Genomic DNA, 15,610 nt, shown 5'->3' on the forward strand with positions numbered 1-15,610 from the left:
TGAGTGAGATATTCTGGCCTTCTCATGTGATAGAGTAACTATGGTGAGGTGATTCACTAACAGAGCAGACTTGGAAGTGGAGCAACCAAACAAAAGTAGCAGCTCGAAGCTTGGCTCGATGCAACTACCCACAATAGTTGCATCTTATTTTAGCCTAGGTTGGGATGGGAGGTAACAATTATAGTCATTTGGAGATATGCCATTGTAGATGATCAAGCCATGCATAACACCCATTTCCATATGAAGTGATGAGACCTATACCATTGTAGATGATCAAGCCATGCATAACACCCATTTCCATATGAAGTGATGAGACCTATACCATTATAGATGATCAAGCCACACATAACACCCATTTTCATATGAAGTGATGAGACCTATTGCCTTAGATAATGTATCCCTGAGAACTCAATTATGATGATTGGACCCATGTTGAAGTCATAAATTTTGATGTGTGGCTACTTACTCATGTACGAAAGTTTCCCAAAAGGAGAATGTCTCCTTGCAAGGAGAGAGCTCCACTATGTTTGCAAGCATAGAGTGATATATCATGAGAATAACTAGAGGTCTCTAGGGGAAGTACCAAACTAAATCAATCGATATAGTAGGCTAAGGAAAATCCACATGAATTTGGTCTCGACATCCATCTTGACCACCAAGAAAATGCTATGTAGGTGGGGTTTGAATACTCCATTACAAGCTAATACCCCCCTTCCATAGGCTTTGGTTACTCGTGTGTAGGTTAACTCCCAAACATAACTAGACACCTTCAAGAATGCTCTCTCTAGATTGTGATGTTTCTTTGTGTAGAAATTGATGTCCTAAGTCTCTATAAAGCTACCATGATTTGACCACATAATGCCATTGAAATTCTAGGTGGCTATGAGAAATGCCATTTTGGTTTCATAGAAATCACAACCCTATGTGGATCAATGGCATGCAAGGATTACCTATCTAATTCCATACATTGGTTGCTTTCAAGCTTCTTTAGCCTTCACTATGCTAGCATGGATATCGAACTAGAGTAGAGTAAGATCATCCCGAATATAGATTTGTATATCTTTAAAATCAATCATCTTCCTAAGAAATTCTAAGCATGTCTGGTTCCCTAACTTAATGGGAAGTTGTTGCTCTTGCATTATGTATTTGCTTTCACTCCATGCATCAACAAAAAGAGGACTCATCAAGTTGCATTTTCTTACACAATTGGATGTCATCTTCTTTGGGAAAATCTCGTGTCACTGTGCATCAAGTCCCAAATTAGAGTCATGTAACCCATGCATCATCAATGGTTCACTATGTCAATGCCATAATCTCAATTTGGTTATGCAAGGGTTTTTGCCTCCTTATAATCTCCTCCTATGTAGAGATCTCACCTGCCTCTCCTTGGTGGATCCTTTGCTCAAATTATGATGTTACCCTCTTGATATTTTGCATTTAATGATGAAAAGCTTCATTTCCCCATGAAGCTTCTCCAATTTTGCTAGCAATGTGCCATCCTACACATCTTTATCTTGGACTTTATTTTCCAGGATGGCATGAATGGTGTTAGTCATTTTAGCCCCTTGCTTCTTGATATTTTATTATCTCCTCTCACATTTGCAATCTTTTGTCTTTAGTTTGTTTGCATGCATCGACATTGCATCTTTTAGTAAGGTGATGCCGTCTCAAATAAGATCAACTCTAGGGATGACAAGATCAGATGAAAATAGCCATGTGGTCATGTTTTTGAATGTGTCCATCTTCACATGCAACCCATTCCAATTTGCTAAGCAAGGCATGGTAGCCCTAAGAGCAAGCAAAAGCTTAGCCTATTGAGATGGCATTTCACTACTCACATCGAGAAGAAAATAAAGAAGGAAACATGAGAGAGAGAGAGAGAGAGAGAGAGAGAGAGAGAGAGAGAGAGAGAACCCTAATCAAGTATAATCTCTCTATCTTTACAAAAAGGGGATGAATAAATATACTTAGCATCCATAATCTCATACAAACTGTCTACATCCACTGCCCATAGTGGAGCACTCATGTGTCTCTTAGGCCTGGTTAGGTCCTAAATCTTGAGGCTTGTGTGATCATCGATGAGTGCCTTCATTCTAGCCCAAGTGAAAGAAACGAGTGGCTATGAAGTGTTGATGCCTAAATACATGCCTCTAGGTAGTCCCTATGGTGGTGCATCTCCATTCAATAGAGTCCCAAGAAATGTTGGTCTTCAAAGTCAATGACTTAAGAAAATCGATCAAAATCATCTATAAAGAGACAATGGAACCTCCATCATATCTCATACAATACTTAGTGTATATATACTGAGTGTCGTATGAGATACGATGGAGGTTTCATTCTCTTAGACCAAAACCATTTGTGAAGAGACAATGGTACCATTTTTGTGTGTGGGTAGAATATTATTGGCTTTGAGAAATAGCTTAGAAATACTTGTCCCTTGACCACCACTACAATGAGAGTCTCTCAGTCACAATCAATTTGTGTTCATCTTGATGCTACCTATCCTTGCATGCCTTTTTGAGATCGTGTGGTGGTATTTATCACTTGATGGCAACGCCTCCCTAACTCTAGTGGGTTAAGGGTGATATACATTGAGTGTCTTATGAGCTATGATGGAGGTTCCATTGTCTCTTCACATATGGTTATGGTCCATTGTCCTAAGTCGTTAGTTTGAGAGAGAGAGAGAGAGAGAGAGAGAGAGTTCAATTCATTGTGTGGTTGGTTGTATTCTTGCAAGATAGTGTGAGAAAATTTATTGACAAGATAAATTGATTTTTTGGGAGTTCAACTTCTATATTAAGTTCCACATGTTGATAAGATTTTTGCTACTAAAGAAACTTTTGTTATGCTAAACTTTAAATGCTCTATTAAGAAAAAAGTTAAATGCACATTTCCCAAATAGGTTAAGACCTTGTTTGCTAGTTGCAAGGAACCAATATCACCGACCACTATGTTGGGCTTTAAAAGAACTTTTTTGTTTTTGGCCAACTCATCTCTAAAATGTTAATAAATAGATAACAAAGTGCACATTGAAAACCACCCTTGGATTTGATCTCCTAAAATTTACATAACAATTTACAAAAATGACAATGTGATAAACCTATGCGCGAGTTATTGATTTACATATTACAAGTTTGGATAGTAAATAAAATTTCATTTAGCATTATGATACCCCTCACATCAACAAGGGTACAACTTGGGTGCTCATTAGATGTTGACATGCAATCTTGGTTGTCCAATGAGGACTGGGCTCGCAACTAGGGAGTGGACATGCAATCATGCTCTTCCATCCCACCCATTGCATAGGTGGGGAATGAAGTATGACCAACCAAATTCAATACAATAATAAAAGTATATGGCATGCATATAGAATCAATGTTTCACTAGTGCTATTGGGAAAGCACAGTCTTATCTTGCCATATGAAACAATTGATGTCATTTCTCAAGTAAAACTTAATATTTTGTTTCATAATAGTGTGTGTGTGTGTGTGTGTGTGTGTGTGAGAGAGAGAGAGAGAGAGAGAGTTAAAGTACTGGAACTATTTTCTATATAATCTTCTTTTTGCAAAAGGAATTTTTAAGTTCCATACTCAAAACTTAGGACTTACACGTTTTGAGCCTTAGCTCATTATCACTCGCGCTAAAGCCCACGAACAACTATACAATATAATCTTTGCAATCACAGATTTCACATATTTGATGTAGGATGTATCCTTTAAAATATAAAATCTACAAATATTAATTCCCCATGCGTGATACAAAACTAATATTGGTTATCTACTCTATTTTTTTAATAAAAAATGCACTATGTAGTATTATATTATTGAAATAATAAAAACTTGTCATAAAAATGTATTTGTTATTGTAATATTGTTGTACCTTATCAAGTCTCTCTCTCTCTCTCTCTCTCTCTCTCTCTCTCACACACACACACATACATACATACATACATACATACATACATATATACATATATACGTATATACATATATACATACATACATATATACATATACACATATATATATCTCACACACACACGTGTGTGTGTGTGTGTGTGTGTGTGTAGAGAGAGAGAGACACGTACATACATATACATATATGTGTGTGTGTGTGTGTGTGTGTGTGTTATTATGTATGAATAATAAATCTAACCATAGCATGTATCATTGGGGAATGGTAAGACAAACAACTTTTAGGATTGCCTAGTGTGACTCTCTTTTGCATTAGCCTCTCTATGTAGCAGGGTAAACAAAAACAGATAACAAATCCTAGGAACTTAGCAACCACCAACCACAATAGTCTATTTGAATATACTGGTTGACCATCTTTGTATCTATAACACATACTCCCATAGATCTCTCAGCTACCATCATGAGCTCTCAAACCATCAATAAAGCATGCCCAACTCCAACTCAGAATATTGCCAACCATACTCTTTTAAAGCCCAACTCCATATTCTTTTGAAGCCCTCTTAACAGACAAAGAGGTAAGTACATACCAGCTACACTCTTTTCCGAGTTGAATGGTCATATACAACGACTTGTTGATATTCATCAGTTTCTATCTGCAATTCGAAGAAGATTTCAACAGTTCTGCTGCATTAGCCTCTCTCTCTCTCTCTCTCTCTCTCACACACACACACACACACACACACACACACACACACACACATATTTTTTTTGGTAATATCCAGTGCAGTATATTTATATACTCATAAATTTACAAGATGGGAAGTCTCCGAATTGGAGAGTATCCCAAATGTCAGAAACATAAAGAGAAAAGCTGTAAACAAGAAGCATCCATATCACCCTCATGGCAGGCATCATATAAGGATTATCGCAATGAGGCTCGGAAGGATTCATATGACTGATGATTCTGCCGACCCAAGTATGCCAAATTATGCTCACTCCAAATTGTCCAAAGAGCCCAATATCTGACCCAAGAGAGAAACAGTGAGTATTGAGACAAGGATTGTATAAATCTGCCAAAAAGCCAGAAATGTTTCCCAAATCTGACTCGAGAAACGGAGCCGAAGAAAATCTGAAATTCTCCTAATGAGGAGGATCTTGGAACGAGGGCAGTGCCAGAGCAGATGAAGAACAGTTTCTGAGGGAGCCTGACATCTTAGACATGTGGAAGGTGCAATGTGACGTTTAGCAAGTGTGACCCCCACTGACAATGTGCCTGTCAAACATCTCCAAAGAAAAAGTCTTTGTTTCAATGGCATTTTACACTTCCACAACATCCGGAGATTCTTCGCCACCATGAGAGAGGCTTCCTTATATGCCACAGAGAATTAGCATGTTGGTGAATCCATGGGGAAGGCTGAAGAAGCCTGTAGGCTTTTATGGAGGTTAAGGCCGGAAGGGGAATAGGATGAATGCATGTAGTAGATGGCTGCAATTGCCAATCCATAAGCCTGTCTGTGTCAGCCACCACAGGTGGAATAGGTAAAAAGGGATGCAATAAATCAGCAATTTTCTTCCATCTACCACATCATGTATGTACCTAATTCCCAACTTCATAAGATTGTATGCCCGAACAGGTTCCTGTAAAGCAAGTGGAGTGTCAAAGATGGCACTCCAATGAATACTTTCTTTCCTCATCGAGTTTGTCCTCAAGCAATTAGCAGGAGCCCATTTGACCTTAGAGAGAACTTGTTTCCAGTCAAGTATGAGGGCAGTAGAGAAAGGACAACCAGGTATCCTCCCTACAAATCTCCCAAACACACTATTCATCAGTTTCTATCTGCAACTTGAAGAAGATTTCAAAAGTTCTGCATTAGCCTCTCTCTCTCTCTCTCTCTCTCTCTCTCTCTCTCTCACACACACACACACACACACTTTTTGATATTCATCAGTTTCTATCTACAACTCCAAGAAGATTTCAACAGTACTACATTAACGTCTCTCTCTCTCATGCACACACTCACACTTTTCTTGTGTGAAAACTCTCTCCCCCCCTCTCTCTCTCTCTCTCACACACACACAAACTTTTTTTTTGTGTGTGTAAAAACCATTGTTTTCTGCATTAGCCTCTCTCTCTCTCTCTCTCTCTCTCTCTCTCTCTCTCTCACACACACACACACACACACACACACATTTTTTTTGGGTAATACGATATATTACTAGTGGGAAACCTCTGAGTGGAGGAGAAAACCCATGATCAAAATACAAAAAACATGTGGTAAGTTACCAGTTGTCCAACTTGGGGACACTTGTAGCTGGTGCGCGCATGCACGCGCGCGCGCACACACACACACACACACTCACTCACTCTTTTTTTGGGGTAAAAACCATTGTTTCTATCAGGTCAAATGTATAGAGAGAGACCCCCTCAAAGCAAAACAGGTCTCACGGATGTGAAAAACTAAAAACAGTGGAAAAACAAATCTAGATGAGACTGATCTGACTTGTAGCTGATAGCAATCATGTGAGGATTGTCGCAAACAATTGACAGAAATATTGACACTTGTCAATCGGGGTCGACCGGAAAACCAGTCGATTATGAGCAATCCAAGCTGTCGAGAGAACCCAAAATCATGTCCATTGGAAAAATGGAGCCATATGTGCAAATCTCTGCTCATATCTTTCAAATATCCAAAAAATGCTAAGAGAAACATGCACGTGGAAATCTGGCATTCAAGCATCTAGAGAAATGATGCAGGAAATCCTGCGTGTCAAGGCAATGCCACACGTGATGAATGGTCTCATTCAACATCTTGGACAATGAGCAGACGCAATCTTTCTTTTTGCCAAAATGCTACCAACAGGATGTACTCCTACAATGCATCACCAAAAGAAGACTCTGTTTGAGAGGTAACTTGCTTTTCCATAGCGTTTGCAAAGTTTTTTTTCAACCATATCGTTGTCTTATTCATAATCCATAGCATATTTCCATGCTCCAAAAACCAAGGTGGTGGTATAATCAATCGGTAGATCCTTGCTACCATGATATGTGAAAAAGGAAATTTCATAGAAACACAAGCCTTCTCTCTATGGAATATCCAATCTTCCAGTCTATCCTGGCTACATTCTGGAAGGGCTGTAATTGTGTTTGGATTTTCTGCCATGTAGGCCTATAATGCATACTCAAACCCCATCTTTGTTGAACACGTCCCTTAGGGGATATGACATCTTGCACAGTGCTGATGCCTTTGATAAACAGAAAGTAAGCTGGTCTAGGAGCTGTAATCGCCAATGAAGCAACAAAAGCACAACTCCAATGTATGTTTTCTTGCCTAAATGAATTTCCTGTCTGAGGTCTTCCAGACTAGTGAACCTATTGCAATACTGCTTTCCAGACTAGTGAACCTATTGCAATACTGCTTTCCAATCAACAATTAGCCAGCTTGTGTATAGGCAGCCAAGAATCTTGCCTTGGAAATGTCCAAATAGTATATCCCAGTAGTGTAGCTTCCAATTACCAAAGGAGCAAGTTTGATAGGTTGTCAACATTGCGGCAATCATGTGCGAGCTTGCATCACTCCCATGCCAAGAAACATAACCAAGTGACCTTGTACTTGCAGCCAAAAACCCAAGCACACAGCTGAATTTGCAACCAAACAAAAACAGCCCATAAACTGTCCCAAAACAGTCCCGGCTATGCGCCTCCTTCTGCCCGCCTCCTTCCAAAAGAAAGAGAGAGAGAGAGAGAAAGAGAGAGACTGTGCGTGCTGCCCTACCAACCTACCAGCCTGTTGCAAAGAGGGAAAAGCCTGTGTGTGCTGTGTGCTGCAGCCCGACTGTGTGCCCAGAGAGAGAACCAGCCAGCGTCGCTGCCCGTCCAGCCCACTGCTTTTCCACAATCTCCAGGACCTGCATGCAGTCCAGCCGCCAGCTCTTTCCACCTCCAGCAGCCCTGTAGCTGCCTGCGCACAAAGGGACCTTGCAGCCTGCACCAGCACTGTCCGCCTCCCGCAGCCCTGTAACTGCCAGCATGCCTCTGTCTCTTGCCCTGCCGCCCTTCACAGACACCTGGGAGAGAGAAAGAGTACAACGTGCTCTCTTGTGTACCCTGCCGAACAGCCCCTCCTCAGCGAAAAAGCACACACACGGCTAGAGATAGGCGCCCCTTTTTGCCTGCCAGCCCCTCTTTTTTCCCAAAAAGCACACGTGGCCCCAAAATAGCATATGGGCCACGTTTTCTTTCATAAAAGGCATTAAAAATGATTTTAAAGGTTTTTAAAACCTTTTAAGTTAAAATCTCTTTGTCCCTCTTCACACTTGGGGTTGTCCACATATGGGCTCCCTTTTTGACTCCAACCTAATGCCATTCACACTGTCCACCATGTCCCCGTGCACACCTGCATCTTGTCCAGAGAAAAACACAGGGTCGTGACAGACTAAATAAGTCTCCATAATACCAATATCAAAATCATGTCCCAAAATAAATGGGCGAGAATTCCATGGAAGATATGCTAGACACAGGCACAAGAGCCAATTGTGTCTCAATCACCAATATGAATGAGATAATCATATGCCAATGAAAATCATGAACCAGGTGCTAAGACACTTAAATAAGTGCCATGCACAAGAAACAAAACATAAAAGGTGGACAAAACATCCACAAATGCTGAAAATGGATCTTGCACATGTGACACCACAGAGAGGCCGGAATGGGCCGACCCCTTCTTGGAGTATTTTATTACCCAAGGAGAATAATATCATGTACAAGCTTTGAGGGCCTTACTCTCCCCACGGGAGATGCCGGATTATCCATATACAAATGCCATAACACAGCCCAACACGAGGCAACCAATTGCCTTCAGTATTTCTTCGCGATGGAAGCCTCCAAAACAGTCCCCAACAGCCGGTATTCTTCATGGGCAGCCTTCAAGTGAGAGAGAAAGAGAGTAGCCATCATTAGGGCAGCCTTCAACGGTGGTAGAGGCTAGTGTGCAGCACAAGAGAGCCTCTATTAATGAAGAGAGAGGGCTCCAATTTATAGATTTGGGTCTCCCATGAGCTAAAATGGCAAGAGAAGGCTACAATGACAAGTGGAGAGCCACACAATAGCTGAAGTGACAAGTGTGAGGCCACTTGTCTCACTTTGATCCACTTTCTAACAAGTGTCAGGCCACTTGTCTCACTTTGGTCCACTTTCTTGCCACATGTCCCAATCTAAGAGATGGGTCCTTCCATAAACTTTATCTCTAAAAATATCCCAACTAGTAGACATTCTGTCATAGGCACTTTGCCAACTCTTGGTATCTGCTCAATTCCAGATGTAATGACGCGAACAGAATTTCCATCAGAGTCAAGCCAAAAATAGCAACTCTCCTAAATTTTAGGAGTGTGGTCCTTTTGTATTCTAGGATAATCCCTCATTCCCAAAGCTTGTACTTTCCAAGTATTTAGGCATCCTGGAGTCCACCAGACCCCTTTCATACTGGGAAATGTCCAGGCTGGTGACAAGAATACTTAGATATATAGAAGGCTGGGTGTTAGTTGGTGGTTATAAGTAGTTACAGACGAACAAGTGTTCGATGAGTGCAATTACATGCATGTGGATGCATGTATGTAAAGGTATGCATCTTGGATGCATGTGCATACATGTGATGTATGTTCTTAACGCGTTGCCTTCTGCCTTCTCTTACATCTATTTTGTTCTTTGCTGCTGCTTTTGTTTCTGCTTAGCCTCAGGCTTGTGTGTGCGCGCGCGCGCATGTGTGTATGTGAGAGTGTGTCTTTGTTTAATTCAATCCATGGATTCTGATCAGCCAATATTTCAAGAAAATGTCTATTCTCGAGGATGTGTGACTCGCAGTGGAGAAGACCTCAAATGGCTGAAAGAATCAGCCCCTCAAATGCTTCATCATGAAAACCCTGATGCACAATATTTATATGACGTTCTGCGTCATGATTTCCAGGAGAGTCTGGCTTCATGGGACAAGCCTAATTTTTTGAAGTGGTGCTTACAGACCTTGCATATAAACAGCAACAGATGGAAAAATCGCCATTGTTTTATGGTAGGCAAATGGTCCATGTGCTCCCATGGACTCCAACTAAGGATTATCGGGCACTTCTCAAGCTTCATTGCCCCGTGTGGGTTGAGGTAGTCAATTTTCCTATAAATTTGAGCAAGGCATTGCTTGGCCTGGCTCAACAGTTAGGCACTATTATCTATGCCCCGCGTGTGATGGGAAATCGCAATCGTTTGTTTATACTTTGGGACAATGACAAACCCACCCCTCCATCTATTGGTGTGGAAATACTTGAGCAGCCCATGTTGCTTATGATCAATCAATCATGGTTGCAAGGAATTATGCCATCCTCTTGGGAAGAGGGGCTCATCAAATTGGTGCCCAAAAAACAACTATGTCAAAATTTATTCGTGTCAATCCCCAAGGGTCTCCTCATAGAGCAATCCTAAAACAAGACCCGAAACCTGCAAAACAAAGCCATAAACTATGAAGGGGGATGCAGGCCTGACTCACCACCCAACCATGACAGCCGTGGGTAAAAAACCCACAAGACCTGGCTGTCCCCACCAAGCCACGAGCTGAGCTAACTAGCAAGACGCACCGACCAATCTCTATCTCGTGACATCCCATACCGCCACGAAGCCACCCTCGCAGGCCTCGAGACTGTTGTCGGCCCCAGCTGCATGAAGCAGGTGCACGTCTGCACTAGATCTAGGCTCCTAACCGCAGAGCTCTCGCGTGAACTGGCGAGACTCTGACTAACTGACTGACCTTGGCCACCCCTTTATAGGCTCTTGGCTCACAGGGCGTCCACACATGGGCGCCCGCCTGTCAGTCCACATCCCTAGCCCAGCTAGCCAATCAGCTTCCTAGCTCCAAGCTACCCCAAGCATCGAGGCTACTCTTGTGTGTGTGCTGCACACAGTAGATACACTTTGTGTACATGACAATTCGTGATCCATTACTTTGATGCCAGTAATCTATAAAATGATCACAAAAATGCTCACTGGTAGACTCGAAATTTTTTTGAATAGAGGTCTCCATCCTACACAGTATGGCTTTGTTCCCAGACGATGGATCACTGATAATATCTGAAATGCTTATGTGGGGATAGAATATGCAAATCTGTTATTATTGCAAGTTGATGTAGCGAAGGCATTTGACACTATTCAATGGGATTACATCGTTGTAGTCATGACAAAGCTTGGGTTTGGCCAAAAACTGTCGAATGTTATTTATTGGCTATATGAAGACAGTATGGAACGCTGTATACTGGGCAAAGGACTATCCTCTCTCAATAGGTATTGGGAAAATCTGTTAGACAAGGATGCCCCTAAAGTGCTTTATTGTATGCAATCACCACTCATCCTTTGCTACTCTATATGGATAAACTAACTAATACTAGGCAATTACATTGGTTGCAACTACCAAATGGGTGTGCTTTGGTTGTTCAAGCTTATGTTGATGACTCTTTTTTCTTGCCTAAGAATACACCAAATGATCTTAAAGTACTTATGCAAGCTCTTGAGTTCTTTGGATAGGCGGCAGGCTTGTTCATAAATTTTAGAAAATCAAAATTATTGCCATTGAAGGAGATGGATTGGCATAGCATTTTATGGCCGGGACAGATTATTTAGCCCATTGACATTGTTCGACAGTGGGGATTGAATATGTCTCATCAACCTACTACTAACTTGGTCATGCAGAGATTGCAAACCAAATTGGATTATTGGCACTTATCTACTTGGCCTCTTCATTTGTGACTCAGAATTGTGCAATCCATTCTTATGGCTTACATTCAGTTCTTCTTGCCGCTTTTAATATGGTCAAAACAACAGATTTCCAGCTTTATGTCATAAAGACCATGGAGGTTTTATGGCAAACAAAACCTCATCAGAAAGCACTGCGCCTTCTAAGATTTGAAGGAATCTGCTCACCCAAGCGGTCTCAATGTTCTTGATATTCATTATCATATGTTAGCACGCAAAGCAACCTTGCACAAACATTTTTGGCTCAACAACAATCTTGGACTCTTGGCTGCATGCTCATGGAGCAAATTGTTTTCTTCCTGCTAGAAAGGAATAGAGGAACCTACAGTTATGGGCATCTCTATATTTCCAGATGTTTCATGAGGGAACAGGTAACTAGATGTATGCCGTTGTTGGCACTGTTGTCGAATGGTGCCATGAATGGTTCTGTATGGAAACAGGACAGAAGTTTCAAAGGGAAACGGCCTAAGGGTTTCATGTGGAAACAGGTCGTAGGTTTCTCGAAGAAACATGTTTTTGGGTTTCTCCAGGAGATAGGTCATGTTAAGATTCTAGAAATGGGATTGATCATGGTGAAGGACATAGATTAAGCATAAGATTAAGGTGGATTAAACCACACTAAAAACTCCATGAGAGAGAGAGATTGCACACTCAACACTATTCCCTTGTATTGCATATCACAATGAACCATACAATGATATAGGCTCTCTAGCCTTATCCCACTTTACACATCATCATCCATGTGGCAACTCCTTTTCCACTCTTTTGGTCAACTCTCACACACCATGCAATATTACATGTGGCATTCCTATCTCACCACAATATCTTGCACTTCTAGGGTGCTTTCCCACATACACACAACACCACGATTACATCTCTCAACACCCCCTCTTAATCGAGGTGTTTGACAACTCACCCATCATCCATCACCCATATCAACGTAGCATTGCACAATCGCAATCGCTACCTCTCAACACTCCCCCTCAATGATACATTGGAGTGTCCATCAACCAAACATGTGTGCGCGTGTCTACCATCTTAGACCCCTAGTCCATTTTGAGCCGACTTGCTCACAGCGGAACCACTGAGTCCGATTTGAACATGAAAGTTCGGGTGAGAACCAACCCCTGCGCATGCACCTCACACGTGCATCGCTCATGCACACATCACAACAACCATTTTGAGCTTCTAGGTGAGCTCGGGCATGACGACCCTCATACCATGGGTGATTACATAAGAAATCCTCGTTTTGAGCACACAAGCTCGGGTACGGTTACCCATCATCAATTATGGGTGAATAAAAATTACAAGGTCTTTTGTGTGTGAATTCTTAAGAGCATTTGAATGGCCTCTTATCAACACAAGGCAGTGTGTGTGTGAAGATACTCTTAAAATTTATAAGGAGCCTCGTAGTCAGCTACAATCTTCTCTCTCTACCAGAGTTGCTGCCCGACTCTTCTCTAGGCGATGATGCTGCTGTTTCCTGCTGGTTCTTGCGCTGTTTCTTACAGTTTCTCCGAAGCATCTTTGAGCTCCACCTCAGTTGTTGAGCTTCCATGCTTTTTCTTCTTCTCTATCTGTTCTATCCTTGTGATGAACAACATGGCTAAAGCATCCATCTTCCACAAGCTTTCTTTATTTAACCTGCTGGTCACATCAATATGACCATCATTGTGCCCTTCGTAGCTTCAAGCTATGTAGCCTCCTTAGCTATGCTTGCTCGATCTATGCTGCCTTATGAGCTTCTATGATTGGTACCCTTGTTGGCTTCTCCTTAGAAGCATTACTTCTATTGCATACGTTGCCCTCACATACCTCTCAAACAGCCTTGTATAAGGCTTCAACATCAAGTTCGTGGTTGCACCCTCTTGATGAAGCTCCATCATTCAGCTTTCAAATACTCTTTCTCTCTCTGCAATTTCATGCATTTGCCTCCCTTTGAGGCATCCCAAGCCATCCATCTGGCCTTCAAGAGCTCCCCAATTTGAGCTCTAACATGCATCTCCTTCTTGCTTCAGTCCATCTGGCCTTCAAATCAGCATGCCTTTCCTTCAATGCATGCATCCATTCAAGGGTGCTTCTTCACATGGTCTCTCAAATGAAACCATAGGTGCATAAACATGTGGAAACTGCCAAGGTTTCCATCCCCTTCTTTGCTCTCCTTCATTGAGCAAACATTCACAAGTGTATCCTCTTCTTGATGCACACACATGTGAACTCCATTGAGTTCACCATCTCACTTGCCATCATCTTGACAAGCATGCACCTCCTCCACTCTTTGCTCTTTGCCCAAGTGCAAGAGCCATAGGATTCACAAATCCCAAAATAGCAACCCTTCATAGAGCATTCTTCCATGCTCAAACACAAAACTTTGAGGCAAAACTTCACAAAACCAACCTTCTTGAGGCATAATCAGTAGCATATTTTCTCTTGGCAGCTTCTCCTTGACGATGATGAAGACTCCATAGCCTTCATAATGCTGAAATCTCCATTTTCAGCTTCCTTGATGATGAGCAAGCTGCAAAACTCCCTTTGCAACTCTCTTGGGCAGCTTCTATGCAACCTCCTTGTTGCAAATCTCCTCTCAAATCCTCACAAATGCAAATCTCCTCTCAAATCCTCATCACAAATGCAAATCCAAATGATAATATGAGTGTGTATATTTTTTTTCTCATAATAACTGAAAATAATGCTTAATCAAAGAAACACACAACCAAACTAATATACATAATAATCACCATGACCAAGAGCCCATTTGGCTCTGATACCATGTTAAGATTCTAGAAATGGGATTGATCATGGTGAAGGACATAGATTAAGCATAAGATTAAGGTGGATTAAACCACACTAAAAACTCCATGAGAGAGAGAGATTACACACTCAACACTATTCCCTTGTAGCCTTATCCCACTTTACACATCATCATCCATGTGGCAACTCCTTTTCCACTCTTTTGGTCAACTCTCACACACCATGCAATATTACATGTGGCATTCCTATCTCACCACAATATCTTGCACCTCTAGGATGCTTTCCCACATACACACAACACCACGATTACATCTCTCAACAGGTCACATGCAGGCAGAGGGTACAAGAATGGACACATGTATGGTACAGCCTTGCTACTGATTGGACAGGGGACAAGGAATCCATGACAGAGATGGATATACCCTTGGAAGGTAGAGAGGGTTTGTACAGGTGTGTCGACTGTATGGTATGCTGTGCTGTGATACGAGTTCTCTTTTGAGAGACAGTTTGGGAGTCTGTGTTGTGATGCAGAAGCACTGGATGTGTCAGGGTGTGATGCTATTCATAGGGTGAGAGGCTATGGATGGTTGTGGCAGCCCTGATCATGGAAGAAAGTTTCTGTATGCAGACTCAATGTGTGAGAGAGTTTTTCGATGTGAACAATGGCTGGACTTGTTTGTGGATGCCGTGTGGATTTGAAGCCATGATGCAGATTCTTTGCAGGCTTCAGGAGTTCTACTGTGACAGCTGAGTTCCCAACCTTATATTGTAATCAAAGCTCTTATATTCAATTAAAGAAATACCGCAAGGGGCGCCACTGCGTTTTGGGGCCAATCGGTGTCCGTGTACTGTTTGCAGGAGCACTCTAGCTCCCCCTGTTTGTTTTCTTTTTCTAGGTCCTCAATTGCGTTGAAGTGTTTTATGTGCAAGTGTTTGTTTCACCGCCCGTCAGGCCGGTTTCATAGTCTCACTCATGGAATTCTTCAGTTATATTGGATTTTTGAGACTGTCTCGTCTCGCCCACTTGATGGGACATGATTATATCTTGAATATATGGCTTGAAGCTTAAAGTTGCGGACAACTTTTAAGAAACTGGAGAGGATGTCACCAGCCTGGACATTTCCTAGTATGAAAGGTGTCTGGTGGACTCCAGGATGCCTAG

The 15,610-nt window shown here is 41.8% G+C and overlaps 1 protein-coding gene across 2 annotated transcripts in view; it reads right to left on the minus strand.

The window, feature by feature from the left end:
• Nucleotides 1-4,145: 4,145 nt before the first annotated feature.
• LOC147603518 (uncharacterized) overlaps nucleotides 4,146-15,610 on the minus strand; it is a 51,448-nt gene continuing 39,983 nt past the window's right edge. Inside the window, exons 11-12 of one of the 2 annotated variants that reach the window (XM_086796524.1) lie at nucleotides 4,502-4,567; nucleotides 4,146-4,336 (exon numbers count right to left, since the gene is read on the minus strand). In XM_086796524.1, the coding sequence (XP_086652650.1) occupies nucleotides 4,505-4,567 (63 nt within the window). In that variant the 3' untranslated portion in view covers nucleotides 4,146-4,336; nucleotides 4,502-4,504. Of the gene's footprint in view, nucleotides 4,568-15,610 lie in introns of both variants that reach the window. The other variant, XM_086796523.1, reaches the window with a different exon arrangement.

This window comes from Cibotium barometz, chromosome 64 (genome assembly GCF_041138505.1).
Source record: "Cibotium barometz isolate CiBa-2024 chromosome 64, ASM4113850v1, whole genome shotgun sequence".
In the NCBI taxonomy this organism is placed as follows: Eukaryota; Viridiplantae; Streptophyta; class Polypodiopsida; order Cyatheales; family Cibotiaceae; genus Cibotium; species Cibotium barometz.